This window comes from Lithobates pipiens, unplaced genomic scaffold, assembly GCF_037356315.1.
Source record: "Lithobates pipiens isolate NorthernLeopardFrog02 unplaced genomic scaffold, aLitPip1_a1.2 Scaffold_27, whole genome shotgun sequence".
NCBI lineage: Eukaryota > Metazoa > Chordata > Amphibia > Anura > Ranidae > Lithobates > Lithobates pipiens.
In genome coordinates, this window is record NW_027507788.1 from 32,375,714 (window position 1) to 32,391,557 (window position 15,844).

Below are 15,844 nucleotides of genomic sequence, written 5' to 3' on the forward strand. Positions count from 1 at the left end.
GTGTACAAGGGCTTAGTTTCCTGTTTGGGAGGGGAGTCCAGGGACTGATCTACTGTTTGACCACTGTGGAATCTGCTTAGGAACTATTCTTCCCCAGAACGTTTTGTTTTTTGCTTTGTCTCCTGTTTGGGAGGGGACTGGTTTACAGCCGAACCAATGTGGAATCTGCTTGGGAACTATTCTTCCCCAGAACGTTTTGTGTAGTCTTTGTTTCCTGTTTGGGTAGGGACTGATATACTGCCGGACCAATGTAAAATCTGCTAAGAAAATATTATTACCCGGAACTTTATGTGCAGTTTTGGTTTCCTGTTTGGGTAGGGACTAATTTACTGCTGGACCAATGTGGAAGCAGAGAAAAAGAAGAGCTGATAGCTGGTGAGTGTGGTGTCACCCCTCACATTGTCCGGGGGGGCTGCTGTGCACCTGCAAAGCGCACTCTAACCTTCCATTATAACCAAATGACATCAGTCTTAAAAGGTGGAAGAGGGAGTAAAGAGAACCTCTCACCATTGAGCTTTCTGAGTATAGCAGGTTGGAATTTTGGTCCACCACGATTTTTTATTTTATTTTTGGGAAAGGGGGAAGGGTTAGCAGGTTCTACTGATCTCTTAAAGTGGACCTTCGCCCATTACTCAGGAGTAGGGATGAGCTCAGGCGTGTTCTCGTGGAACACGTGCAGAACCCGCCAGGAAGTCGGTGCAGCGCTGCGCTAGTCACAGGCATTGAGGCTAGAGTTGCCACCTCATCCCTTTAAACCCGAACACATATTAATTACACAGGTTCTATGGCAGATTACGTTGGTAATTAAACTCACTTGGTGCCTTATCTGCATTTAATTAGCCTCAGAACCCGTGTAATTCATGTGTTTGGGTTTAAAGGGATGAGGTGGCAACCTTAAGTGAGGCATTGCCTGATCTCTGCAGCCACGCATCGGGGCAGTGTCTCACTGCCTGTGATTGGCGCAGCGCTGTGCGGACTTCCTGGTGGGCTCTGCATGTGGAGAATGCGAACACGCCGGAGCTCATCCCTACTCGGGAGAGCACACGTGCCGTGAGGTTCCACTTTTGCACGTACACAACGCTGCTCTTTGTCGTGTATTTGGGACTGGACTGAGACCGAAGGCACCTCTGCAAGGTCCTAGATACCAGAAATGGCTGCATTTGTGCGCAGCTGTGGAAATCATGCCCCCCCCCACACACACACACACACACACGCGCACACATGTGTAGATTTGCTGCAGATCTCTGCCAGGTCCCCAATACCTGGAAGAGACCTGCTGCACATCTGCACGGGGGGATTTAAAGTAGACCTATAGGCAACTTTTTTTTCTATTTTGTATAGAGTAAGGGAGGGTTATAACCCCTGTTATGTATCCAGGCCCCCCCCCCCCCCCATTGTCCCCAGATTTTTTTTTTTTTTAAATCATCAATTTATATCCACCCTGATTCAAAGCACCTAGCGTGGTTTCTGTCTGCTCTCTCATCTGCATGAGTCGCTAATTGACACCAGATAATCCCAGGAGACGGACCCGTCCCTCTTCAGTACAGAGCAGGTGCTTGACTGCCTCAGCTGTTTTTCAGTATAAGAATGTGTAGTCGGTAGGAATGAGCGCAGGCGTGTTCACATGGTCCATGTGCTGAGCCCGCCAAGAAGTCGGCACAGTGCTGTGCTAATCACAGGCAGTGAGACATTGCCCGATCTCTGCAGCCGCACATCGGGACAATGTCTCACTGCCTGTGATTAGCGCAGCGCTGCGCCGACTTCCTGGCGGGCTCTGCACGTGGTCCATGCGAACACGCCTGAGCTCATCCCTAATAGAGGGGGTATTTCTATTCCCTCCACTCAGAGCTCAGATTACACTTGGCTCCATGCTGCACAGTGTGTATGATCCAAGAAGAACTTGCACTGCCTCTCTAAGCTGAGACAAAGATCTCCCCGCCTGTGGCAGTGAAGGGAGCAAGGTGTCTGCGTGCCACTCAGGGTGCAGAAACATTAGCCGAGAAAGGACCCAGTGCATGAATATGTGGATAAATGTGCCTCAGGCAGTGCCGCTCCAGCCACGCCCGCTGACATTTTTCACCCTGCACATCGGGGTTTGATCACAGAGGTTCATGCACTGGGTTGGTGAGCAGTGTTCCTTCCTTTCTCTGCAGTAGGGATGAGCTCCGGCGTGTTTGCACACCCCATGTGCAGAGCCCGCCAGGAAGTCGGCACGGCGCTGCGCTAATCACAGGCAGTAAGACATTTCCCAATCTCTGCAGCCGTGCATCGTAAAATGTCTCACTGCCTGTGATTAGCGCATCGTAGTGCCGGATTCATGGAGGGCTCTGCACGTGGGCTGTGCGAACACACAGGAGCTCATCCCTACTAAATGCTGTGCAAATTCTGGACTTTGAACAGACGTGGAATAGAGAGGGCTGCAGATAAACAGGTAAAAATTATGTAGGGAGATTTGTTTAATCTCGGGGGATCACCTGAGGCCAGTCACTTCACTGGGTATATATGAGGGTTTGCAACCACTTTAAAGTAATAGGTAACAGGTTCTCTTTAAGTGGTTATTTTTTATTTATTTTTATTTTTTTTATTTTAGCACAGTTGCATTGTTCTCTGGATAACTATGGTCAGTCTTTGATTTTACATGCTGCTTGATGTTTAATTGACGTCTAAGTTTCTCCAATAGAACTGAATCATGGCGGAGTCTGGGCACAGCCAACCCAGTATGTACGTTCCTGGGCGCAGCAGGAGGCGCCGTTGGATGGACCAGGGTCCCTCTGGCAACCTGAACCTGTCCGAACCTCCGCGTGAAAGAGACCCCATGCTACGTGACCGCGATCAGGACAAATGGGTAAGCACAGCGGGTTGTGCTTCTTTTAAAACCTTTATGGCATCCCAGATAAAGCTCCAAATAAATAAAAATATAAGTAAAGTACAGCAGCGCATAACGACCAATCAGATTTTCATCAGGTTAGATGAGACAGAACCGTGAAAGCTGATTGGTGGACATAAGCTTCATTGCTGTTTATTAGGGATGAGCTCAGGCGTGTTCGCATGATCCACGTGCAGAGCCCACCAGGAAGTCGACGCAGCGCTGCGCTAATCACAGGCAGTGAGGCATTGCCCGATCTCTGCAGCCGTGCATCGGGGCAATGTCTCACTGCCTGTGATCAGCACAGTGCTGCGCCGACTTTCTGGCGGGCTCAGCATGTGGAGCATACGAACACACCGGAGCTCATCCTTACTCTTAAATGTTTTTTAGCAACGTATCGACAATAATCTTTACATCCTAGAAGCCTATAAATCTGACCTCCGGCCTTTCCTTTAGTCTTGCATAGGTGTACCGGCTCCTCTCTTGGACTGAAACTGCTTATTCTGATTTTACTGCACACTGTGAGCTTCTCTTAGTGTGCAGTAGAGGCTTCAACTAGTCTTTTCCTCCCCAGCCTGACTGTCCCTGGCCACCCCCTTTCATTCTTTGGATTTCAGCTCTCTGTCATGGAGGCTCAGAAACACGTGGGCATTTCCTATATCGGTCTGCATGCAAATGTACCCCACACCTCCAGATGGGGGCATCCACTCATCAAGTCTTTTTGATATTTGCATAACTCCTCCCAAGAGCCAGCCCACTGCTTGTATCTGGGCTGAGGGATCTTGAGAGGAGTACTGAGGCAGGGTGATGTGATATTTTCAGGAGACTATGTACAGCACCCTATACAAACAAACCCAAGGATAAACTAAGGAAAAAAACTTACCACCAGCCCACAGACAACCAAATAACCCGTCTAACAGTATGCGTTAACAGCAGGGGTTTAGTTTGCACACATTTGCCTGCCTCCTTCCACCACCAGCCATGATCTGCCTGAATTTCAGAGGAGGACAGAGACCCAGTGATGATGTCACTGGGTCTAAAGATAAGGTGTGTAATGAAAATGGAAAGGTGTTATTAAACATTTAATTGCCTTGTTGATGAAGAGTGGGAAAGCAGGGAAGGCAAAATATATACGGAATAAATGTCAAATTTAACCACTTCAGCTCTGGAATGTGTACCCTCCTTGATGACCAGGCCGTTTTTTGCGAAACGGCACTGGGTTTCTTTAACTGACTATTGCGTGGTCTTGCGACTCTGTACTCAAATAGAGCTTTCCTTTGGTGGTATTTGATCACCTCTGCGTTTTTTATTTTTTGCGCTATATACAACAAAAAAAATGACCATTTAAAAAAATATATATATATATATATTTTTTACTTCCTGCTATAAAACATTCCCAATAAAAAAAATGTAAATATCTCATTTCTTTTCATTCGTTTAGGCCAATATGTATTCTGCTACATGTTTTTGGTCAACAAAAATCCCAATAAGCGTATATTGGTTTGCTCAAAAGTTATAGTGGCTACAAACTATGGGATTTATTTTTTATTTTTACGTGTAATGGCGGAGATCAGAGGCTTATAGCGGGACTGCGATATTGCGGGAGACAAATTGGATACCTAACTTGACGCTTTTTTGGAAAATGTGACACTAATATAGTGATCGATGCTAAAAAAATATACTGTACTAATGACATCGGCAGGGAAGAGGCGCTTAAAGTGTTAATTGTGTTTTCTAGGAGTAATTGCTAACTGGGGGAGATGCTTTGACTGGGTGAATGTAAAGATCAGTGTTCCTGCTTAGCAGAAACACAAGATCAGCACATTCCCCTCTGGCAGTCACATAAGCAGACCGCCGTTCAGCCTTTCTCCTAAACAATTGGCAGGTCCCGGCGGACATCGCGTCTGCCAGACACACTGATTGGCTTCCATTGTGTCCATTCATGTGCGTACCCCAGACTCGGAAGTGCCAGATCACTTACTAGGTAGATGGTCCACAACTGGTTAAAGAAGAACTCCAACATCAGGAACTAAAAACAATAGAGAACGTGTAATCCATTTTCAACTGACGGTCTCCCTGAAGGCAGACACCGATACCTGCCAACTTTCCCTGACTTCATAGGTAAGTGCCACCAGCGCCATTCATCTGTTCAAATAAGAGAACCTCTAAAGCATTCTGATTGGACATTGAAATGAAATTGGACAGGGCTCAGCCATGAAGTCAAAGAAAGTCAAGCCCTAAAGAAACGAAATCGGAGAGGAACACAGAAGAAACCTTTTAATGTTTAAAATAGAGTTCAGGTTCCTTTTTAAGACCTCTGAGGCCACCATAGTCGTTCCATTAAATCCATTCAATAAAGTTTGAAATTGTCATTTACTTTTTGTCTTCACTGCCGCTGGACCAGTAGGTTGTGTCTAAGTTAAGTCTTTTATTTATTTATTTATTTATGTTGATATATTGACTATTCTTTATAATACTCAGGATGGAAATGAAGAGAATTCTGGCTACACCATACAGAAGACTCCCATCATTTTGGCCAAACCGGCAGCTGAGCGTGTAAGTTACTTTACATTCACTGTGTTGTATTCTATTACTAGACTTCTCTACAGCCAAGTGTCGGCTGTTTCTTTTAATATTATAAAATGCCTTAAAGGATACCTTCTTGTAAAAAAATAAATGCATAAATGCACATCTTTTTGCAGGTAAAAAAAAAATGTGGATTTAATATTTTTTTTTCTTCTAAGGAGCCTGCAGAGCATTGCATCTGCAATCAGCAGATCACGGGTGCAATGTCAAATTTCTACAGATTCTCAGGATAGCTGTCTTGCTTGTACTTCTGATAGGGGCAGGCAGGTACCGGAGAGCAGGAAGATCTTTGAATTACGGGATGTTCACCAGCACCCTTGTAGGTCATTGAGAACTACAAGCCATCAGCTCCATGGCTGACGGCACTTGTCTATACGTTTTATAGGAAACTGTGAATGATTGACATGGCCGTGTGGGCAGAACCCCACGGGTTTTCTATGGGGGGCACTTGTGCAGGCTTGCTCCCAAGCACCGCTGTCTGCATTTGTTGACACAGGCAGCGGCATTGTCAGCCCCACTCCCACTTCCTCGTCACTGGCTTTGATTGACAGCAGCAGGAGTCAATGGCTCTGGCTTTGCTGCCTCAGCAAAGCCCGTGAGACCAGGAAGTGAGGGGAAAGTAGAGCTGCAGATAGGCAAAGCACTGGATCAAATGAGAGCTCAGGTAAGTGAGGGGGGCTAATGCATAGGCTTTATTCTTTCTCTATCCTAAATATTTTTTTTGGCTATACATAAACTTTAAAGTGGTAGTAAACTCTGTTACACCACTTGTACCTACAGGTGTGCCTATAATAAGGCTTACATGTAGATACTGTGAATATCTCCTAAACATGCACAGTTTAGGAGATATTCCCACACGCATATGCCGGAGTGACATCATCCCGCCCCCAACCACTCATGGAGCCGGAGCCATGAACCCGGAAGGAAGACCGGGGAAGATGTCAGCCCTCTCAGCTGTCACAGTGTGTCACATTATGACATTGCCTTGCAGGGAATTATTTTTTCTTTTTCTTTTTTTTAAAGCACCTGTGGTTTACTATCGCTTTAACTCTCCAGTGTCTGCAAAGACTGACCTCAGCTATGACTTCAGCTGTTGTATTATGTAATGCTTACCATGTTTACATTTCTCATCCCACTTTAATGATGGTTTTGTTTAACCATTCATTTAGGCTAGATTCACACTGCTGCGAATTCTATTGCGAATTTGAGCCGCTGCAATCGCTCAAATTCGCAAGTCATTGTTTTCCATGAGTGCCGTTCACATCAATGTGTTGTGAATCTAAGCTGCATAAAAAAAGGGTCCTGTCTGAGTTTGATCCGTGTGCGATGTGAATTCAGCTCCATAGTCTGCAAAATTTGCAGTAGAATCGCAAGAAAACATAAAGAATTTGCAGTGCAAATTCACAACGCAATCGGATCAAAATTGTGCTAAATTCGCACCGCAGCAGTGTGAACCTAGCCTTATAACCAAGATTTTAATTTTTTTATTCTTTTTTTAGCCAAAGCCGTCCCCGGCTTCAGCTCCATCCGCACCTGAAAAACCGATTGTCCTTATGAAGGCCAGAGAGGACGGTAAACCAGCCCCAACAGCGGAGGGCACCACTCTGCCACCATCTGCCTCTACAGCAAAGCTGGAGAAGGAAGGACAGCGCCCCACACAGCCAGTGTACCAGATTCAGAACCGAGGCATGGGTGCCGCAGCAAATGCCGGTGGAAATGTTGACCGTACGTCCCGTTAAAAAAAAAGACCCAATCACATTGTTAAAATCTCTAAACAAAGCATGTACCTATAAAGAAGAAACAAGATATTTCTCCTGCTGCTTGCACCACTGGACACTAGTCAGATGCATACAAATTATCCCCCAGAGTCTGCTAGCAAACCGACACTTCTAGGAATGTAGATCTCCTGTAAACCCACAGCTCTGACTGATTTCTACTCCTGACTTCCGTATACAAAGTAATGACATGGAGGTCAACAGGAGGAGCTAGTGAGTGCTGCAGGAGGCGCTTAAACTCAATGCTCCTGAAGGTGTCAGTTTCCCAGCAAACTTTGAGGGATGATTTCTCACCACGGGGGTTAAATGTTTAGAGAAACAGTAGAAAGGGTAGGCATTCTGTTTTGTCTTTACTCTTGGTAGCTTATTACAAAGTTATACTTTATATCACAGGGTCTCTTTAAAATAATAAAAATAGCAGTTTTGGCTAGAAACCCAATGCGCTGGAGACCTCCTCTTTATTTTGGTACCACAAAGTGCCTTGTGGTTCCATATACTATAATTGATTCCTGTCTCTTCCAATAACTTACATAAAGATGGGAACACATGAAATTTACCTGGAGATCTCCAGTGAATTTGGGTGGGTAATGGAGGAGTTATTGTTTTAGGATTTATTATTTTTTTTTTTTTTTTTTACAGCTGTGGTTGGCCAGGCTAAACTGATGCCTCCTCAGAAGATGAAACACAGCATCAAACTGGTGGATGAATACATGAACTGGGGTGACAGTGCCATTGAGGTAAGCGCATAGCTTTTTGATCAGCCCTGACCCAAATATAAAACAACTAAGGTCTTTAATTCTCTAAAGCAGGGGTCTCCAAACTTTTTAAACAAAGCCTTAGTTTACTGTCCTTCATACTTTAGGGGGGCCGTACTGTGACCATTCTGAGTAAAAAAGAACCTGATGTCAGTGTGAAAAAATGCCTTATCGTCGGTTTAGAGGAATTGTGCCCCATCGTTGGTGTCACTGGGAGGAATTGTGCCCCATCGTTCATTTGTGTAATTGGGAGGACTAGTGCCCCATCATTGGAAGGAATTGTGTCCCATCATTGGTGTCACTGGGGGGGGTATTATCCCCCAATGTTGGTTTCACTGGATGAAACGGTGCCCCAAGCGCCGAATAAAAGTAAGCAAAGGGCTGTATCTGGCCCCAAGGCCGCAGTTTGGAGATCATTGCTCTAAAGCAACATTTCTTAACCCTTCTAAAGGCCCGTACACAAGATCTGACTTTTTGACAACAAACATGCAAATTAGCTGTTTTAAGGCAACATCCGACCGTGTGTACACTCAATCGGACAAACTTTTTTGGTTTTCATCGGACAAATGTTGGCTGTGCGAACAAACTTTTCAACAACATAAGTCTGATGGAGCAAAGTCTGATCAGAAAACCATCGGACTTTACAAACACGTATGCTCAGAACCAATGCAAACAAACTGTATTTTCAACATGGAGCATAACGCAAATGCTGATTTGAGTTTTGAAAAACAAAATTAAATATGGTCAAATGCATCAGGATCTTCTTCAAAATGGCATGTGCACACAGAGTACATGCAGACAGGGTCCCTGGACAGATGTTTGATGGTTCACTGAACTAGTGGTGTCCCCCCTTGGTGTCTTGTACAGCTTTCTTTCCACCATATGATATTTTATAGTAGAGATAACTCATTATGCCAACACTGACCCACACTTCTTGATAAGCCTTGGAATAGTATGGCTTTACCAAGGACCACCAACCTGTAAGAGCTTTTCCTGACATCTTCACATCTTAGATGCAGAGTACAAGCCAGAACCAATGCAAAAGATCAGACAACAATACAGAAGTTGACCAAAGGTGGCGGTAAAGAGCAGAAGAACCACATGATTTGGTGAAAGTTGGCTGAAAAAGTCTGATCGTGTGCATGCTTAACAAGTCCACAGGCAACGCCCTTAGTACAGAAATTCACGAGAAATTTTGTATAAAGTCAGATCATGTGTATGAGGCTTAACACTGAGGAACCCTTTAACCAGTTCCCATCCAGTTTATAGCACATTGGCAGCTGGACAGGACTCTCCTCTTTCCAGGTGGATATCATATGACTTCCTCCCCGTCATGCTGCTCAAGTGTGCCCCTAGGGGTGTGCAGCATGGTGAACAGTGGTGAGCCGTGTCCCTCGGACAGAGCACATCACTGATATCTTTGGTTATTTACCATGTGATCAGCTATGTACAATCACAGCTGATCATAACTAAACAAATGCAGGTTATTGGTATTTCCTTTCCTCAGCGCTGTCACTGTGTGAGAAAAAGAAAGCCGATTACTGGCTTTCCTGTGACAGCTGACATTTACACTGATAATCAGTGCCCTGATGATCAGTGCAGCCCCCTCAGTGTAGCATATCGACACACATCAATGAAGAAGAAAAATTACTTATTTGTTAATTTAAAAAAAAAAAATTGTGTCCGGTCTTTTTTCGTTTGTTAAGCAAAATACCACCAAAAGAAAGCTCTATCTGTTTCAAAAAAAGATAAACATTTCATCTGGGTGCAGTGTTGTATGACCGCGCAATTGTCATTCAAACTGCGACAAGCGTTGAAAGCTGAAAATTGGCGTGGGCAGGAAGGGGGTAAAAGTGTCCGGTTGGCAAGTGGTTAAATAACTTTCCAGTCTCGGGAACCCCTGCTAAAAATGACTATATCTATAGCTCATGATGCTTTAGTGTTATGGTCAATGGGAAGAATGCTCCTTACACTTGCGGCCATTGGGAAGAATTGCCCTCTTACAGATAACTAAAAATATCAATGCTGTCAATGGGAACTTATCTGAGAAGCAGAAATTGCTTAAGGAACCCCTAGCAACCTCCCACGATTCTGAAATTGCGAGCAGAATCTCCCCGATTCCAGAATGCCCAGGTGTGAATGGAGCCTAATGCCACGTACACACGATCGGACTTTGCAGCGGAGGTCCGCCGGACTTTTCAAATGAGCGGACCTGCCCACACACGACCAGACTTTTCCAGTGGACAATCTGCCCGACTATAGCAGGAGTGCCGGACTTTTGAAATGAACGGACTTGCCCACACAAGGAGAAAAGTCTGTTCATTTTGAACGCGGTTCCAGGTAGAAGGGACTAGCGAAGGAAGTCAATGTCGCCGCCTCCATCAGCTAGATTGATACGTCGCGAGCCCCGTCACCTGGTATGGACTTAAAGGGGAAGCCCTATGCCGGAAAAAGGGGCGGGGTCACTGGGTGATGTCACAGTCCCAGCATCCTCCTGGACTGTGACATAAACTGTTTATCCCATCCTCCAGGTGTGATAGACGGAACACTGTGCCTATCACACGAGCTGGTCTAGGAGGAGAGCGGGACTATTGTCACAGCAAGGCCGAACATTTCAGAATGAGCTCCGATACACAGCGTGAGATGCCAGCTGTGTAATACAGGTACTGACACAGTCACTACTAGTGAGGCTACGATGACGAGCACATTGAGGCGACAATGACGAGCACATTAAGGCGACAATGCCGAGCACATTGAGGCTGCAATGACGGGCACATTGAGGTGGCAATGATGGGAATGAGACTACAATGATGGGCATGATGATGCTGCGGTGATAGGCACGGTAAGGCTGCAATGATGGGCACAGTGATACTACAATGATGAGCACTGTAAGGCTGCAATGATGGGCATGGTGAGGCTGCAGTCATGGGCACGGTAAGTTTGCAATGATGGGCATGGTGAGGCTGCGGTGATGGGCACAGTAAGGCTACAGTTATGGACATGGTAAGGCTGCTATACTGGGCATGGCGAGGCTGCGGTGATGGGCACAGTGAGGCTAGAATGATGGGCATGGTAAGGTTGCAATGATAGGCATGGTGAGGCTGCGGAGATGGGCACACTGAGGCTACAATTATGGGCACGGTAAGGCTGCAATGATGGGCATGGTGAGGCTGCGGTGATGGGCACACTGAGGCTACAATTATGGGCACGGTAAGGCTGCAATGATGGGCATGGTGAGGCTGCGGTGATGGGCACAGTGACTCCAGTAGCCTCTTTGTTGTCCTTGCTGCACCGCATCCTGAAAATTTACCAGTAGCTGCTTCATTTTCCACCCTAGGCTTGTACTCGAGTCAATAGGTTTTCCCATTTTTTTGTGGTAAAATTAGGTGCCTCGGCTTATACTCGAGTGTATACGGTACATTGCTAAGCCTACAGCTGCCCACCCAGTCAGTAAATCTACTGTGACTGGACAGCAAGTGGTTAAACAAGTCTTCTCTTCATCTCCACTACATGGGGTTAGGGAGATTAGTAGTTTACAGAAGGATGATAACTATGTTAGTGGTTTTTAGTTCATTTCCTAGGAAGTGACAAGGACACAAAGCTGACAAGATCAACAGGAATTTTTAGTACTTGCTGAAAAAAGTGCAGCACTTCAAAATCTAAAATATCAGTTTTTTGAGGGCTCACCGTTTTAAACATAAGGAATGTGCAGAAACCTAGAGCAGCCATAAGACCGCAAAGCTTCATGAAAACACAACATAAAGAGAATATTAAATCACCATTGGTATAACAACTGGGACATCTTCACCCAGTCCAGGACCGTTTATAGTGCTTTCTGCAGTATTATTGACTCTTTCTTGTCGTTTTTAGTATTTGCTAGACCAGACCGATGTCCTCGTGGTGGGAGTTCTCGGATTTCAGGGTACGGGGAAGTCCACAATGATGTCCCTTCTTTCTGCCAATTCTCCAGATGACGATCAGAGGTAAGAAATGAAGTGACACCGTGAGGTTCTAAGAGCAAGCAAAAAGAGGTAGGTATTGTAGTCACTGCTCCAGGAGCCCCATTGCCTCCGACCCTCTATGTGACTACAGGGCTCAACATTGGAGCCAATGGATGGAATCGCAGTGCATGGCAGGGATCAGAAACATCTAACATTCCCAGAAATGTTGAAACAGAGGAAGAATAGGAGACACGTGCCGCTGGAGTTTTTGTCGTTTGGCAGCATAAGAAGTGATGGGAAATCTTTCCAATAGAAATATATAGTTTCAGTTGAGTGAGGAAGGTTTGACTTTGTTGCTGCCCCTGCCTTTCTGTTTCAGTGATTTCTGCACTCCATATTATTTGCAAAGCCGTCAGAAGGTCAGTAAGTAAGTGAAAAGCTTCCCAGTGGGGTCATAGAAACAAACGCCTGCCCTAAAACTGCAACACTAGAGTACTCATTAAAGTGGTTGTAAACCCTTACCGAACACTTTGACCTACAGGTAAGCCTAGATTAAGGCTTACCTGTAGGTCCAAGAAATATCTCCTAAACCTACACGGTTAAGGAGATATTTTGCGCCGGAGTGACGTCATCGCGGCTTCTGGCCAATCACAGCGCCGGAGCCGCGAGACCCGGAAGTCACTCCGGGATACATGTCAGCAAAGGAGATAAAGAACGAGGACCGCTTCGGGGGCTTCGATCTTAGGTAAGTTATTCATAATGAGCTAGTATACTATGAGCTCATTATGCCTTTGCCTTGCAGGGTTTATTTATTTATTTTTCTAACTTCCTCTTTAAACATTTAATATATTGCAGCTTACTGATTCTTACCGATTCTCAGATGTGATGGCTGCATTTGTTTTCTTTTTTAGACTTTCTTTCTTCTATATTCATCTGGTAATCCAGCCAGCAAGTCTGTTTTTTTTTTACAGCACAAATTCTCCAGCAGAATAAAAAAAAAATAACTTTATCCCAAAAGGAAAATAACTGTATGCTGTAACTTATTATAAAGTATTAGCTGGAGTTTGGCTTCCATTTGTTAGTGACTCTGCTAAACATTTAACACTATCCCCCGCCCTCCAGACTGAAAATGCTGCTGTCTGTTGTGCCTCCTGTGCTAATTTCTCCAGCATGTATCTCACTAATACGGGAGGAGGTGTGTTACTGGGCAAATCACCAGGTGAAAACAGAGGGGAAAAAGCCAATGAAAATAAAAACGAATGCAGCCACCACAACTAATGATTGGTAAGCTGCAATGCATTACATTTTTGGTTTTGGGTTTAATACTGCTTTAATAAATTAAAAACATTGCTTTAATACACATAACTTATACGAATCTTATTTATTTGGCCTCATTCATACGGGCATACTTAAGAGTACACCTGTGTGAGGGGCGTGTTTTGCCTGCATGGGGTGTACAGGTGTTCCATGCATCCTTTATGCAGGCAATCCCATTCATCTCAGTTGGGACACAGCGGGTGCACAGAGACAGCCACTGCTCCCAATCGGACATCCATGTGGGTGCAGGTGCATGCAAGTACCTGAATGCAGACAGTGTGCATTCAGGGGCACACACCCATGCCTGCATGGATGTTAAATTGGGATCAGGATCTGTCCATGCAGCCGTTGCATCCCAACTGACATGAATGGGACTACCTGCATGAGGATGTGTGATGTGGAAGATATTTTAAAAACAATGGGAATGGGATCTTGACATCTAATTTACCAACACACAGAGGAGAAGATTCTTCACTTTGCACAGAAGTCTTCCATAGCCACTAAAATCCAAGAGACTGGATACAAGATTTTGACTCGCTGGTACTTGGGTCCCTGTCGCTCTACACCGTTTTTATTCTCAGGTCCCCAGTACATGCTGGCGGTGTGGTAATGCAGACAGAACGATGCTCCACATCTTTTGGGACTGCCCTAAACTTAGACCCTTTTGGCAAGAGGTGATCAGTATCATCAAGCAGTTGACTAAAGTAGACAATCGTTTATTTGTTTTCTGATAGGTCTTTTGACCAAGAATTTTACTGAAAATGGTTCAATGTATCTGCTAAATGCTGATCATGCCTCGTCCAGTCATGTTTCTGTTAAACTAGGAATTACAACACATGGTAAATAAAGAAATTATAAAAAAAAAAACAAAAAAAAAAAACAACAAAGGGGAGTGGGACTTTAAAGGCGATATGAACACCCATCCGTAAGATGAAGCTGACAGCAGGGCAAGGGTCTTTGGCGCAGGCACCCTTTTTACACTAGAGAAGGAGTCCAAAGGCATGCACATTGGGTATAAAGTTCCCAGTGCGTTTTGGAAGACCAATAGAGATTCTACTTGTTGTACAGTGATTGCCTTAGAACAAGTTAAAAGCAAGGGGCCTTGTGTTTTTTTTCTTTTTTGCAGATCATATGTCTTTAGAATGCAGAGTCAAGAGGTGAGGGAGAGAGCCGGGAATCAGACAAGCGGCATTGACTTCTTTATCAGCCAGGAAAGGATAATCTACCTGGACACACAGGTAGGGAAGGACTGCAGTGTGAGTGAGTACATGTACCCCAGTAACGGCTGGTGCTCCATTTTTTGGGGGGGCTGGGGGCAGTAAACAACCTTAAACAAGCTTACCCACCAGCCCCACACTTACCCCATCTAGGTCACGGGCAGCTTCGACTTCCCCCAATCAGGACCAGATTGGAGAAGCAGGAAGACTTTTTAATTTTAATTCGCTGTTGTCACACAACTGGATGGGCTCAAGGTCCAAATTTGTGGCTGATTTCGGACCTGAAATGGAGCCAAAGATGCACAGGACTCTTCTGGAGTGCGCTTTGCGGCTGCCCCGGAGATGTGTGAACTGGAAATGTGTGAACCGGCTCCATTGAGACCCGGTCACACTCTCCTGTCATGCGAATTGGAAGCGGAGAAACCCGCATCCAATTCGAAATAGTGTGAAGCCAAACGTGGACATACAAATGTATTGCAGATCTTCACAGCTGTGGACACAGATAAAACCACCCTTAAACTAATCCTTTCTAACCTCCAATCACTGAATATTCTGCAGTCTGTATTGTGTTTGGTAGGGAATACTAGAGCAGGCTGCTTCCATCCATCACCTGTTTAAACATCATCTTCCATTAGCAATTGAAAATACTAATACCACTGACCTAGTTAGAGCATATTGTCAGCTGTACTCATTTTTTTTTATTGTATTTTTAGCCCATTCTGAGCCCGGCAATATTGGATCATTTGATAAATAATGACCGCAAGCTACCTCCGGAATACAACCTTCCACACACCTATGTAGAGATGCAGGTAATATGTGAATGGTTACTTCATAAGTCTTTTCTCTGCACTCCTAATGTAATCCTGCCAACCTTGCAGTTTATTCTGATTTAAAGCGGGAGTCCGCCGGGACTCCGCGTTTTTTTTTTTTTTTTTTTAAAGCCAGCAGCTACAAATACTGCAGCTGCTGACTTTTAAAATAGTGACACTTACCTGTCCAGCGCGCCCGCGATGTCGGCACCCGAAGCCGATCTCTAGATCGTCTGTCGGGTGCTGCCGCCGCCATCTTGGGTATGGGAATCAGGAAATGGAGCCTTTCGGCTTCATTTCCCGGTTCCCTACTGCGCATGCGCGAATCGCGCTGCGCAATAAGGACGGTCCCCGCTGCCTCTGGGATCTGTGTGTTTCCCAGCAGGCAGCGGGGCACTTGCAGAAAGGGGCGGGCGCTTGCGGAAAGGGGCGTAATCTACGCCCCTTTCCGCAGAGAGCTATCCCGGAAGTGGGTGCAGAATACCTGTACTGTACAGGTATCTGCACCCCCCTCCCTCCTGAAAGGTGCCAATTGTGGCGCCGGAGGGGGGGAGGGTTCCGATGAGCGGAAGGTCCAC

At 45.4% G+C, this 15,844-nt stretch overlaps 1 protein-coding gene across 1 annotated transcript in view; it reads left to right on the forward strand.

Annotated features, from left to right (window-relative positions):
* Positions 1-220: 220 nt before the first annotated feature.
* SMG9 (SMG9 nonsense mediated mRNA decay factor) overlaps positions 221-15,844 on the forward strand; it is a 37,951-nt gene continuing 22,327 nt past the window's right edge. The window contains exons 1-8 of the mRNA XM_077456735.1: positions 221-375; positions 2,681-2,845; positions 5,348-5,422; positions 6,952-7,177; positions 7,867-7,964; positions 11,853-11,965; positions 14,367-14,478; positions 15,171-15,266. Of these exons, the coding sequence (XP_077312861.1) occupies positions 2,690-2,845; positions 5,348-5,422; positions 6,952-7,177; positions 7,867-7,964; positions 11,853-11,965; positions 14,367-14,478; positions 15,171-15,266 (876 nt within the window). The 5' untranslated portion in view covers positions 221-375; positions 2,681-2,689. The remainder of the gene's footprint in view (positions 376-2,680; positions 2,846-5,347; positions 5,423-6,951; positions 7,178-7,866; positions 7,965-11,852; positions 11,966-14,366; positions 14,479-15,170; positions 15,267-15,844) is intronic.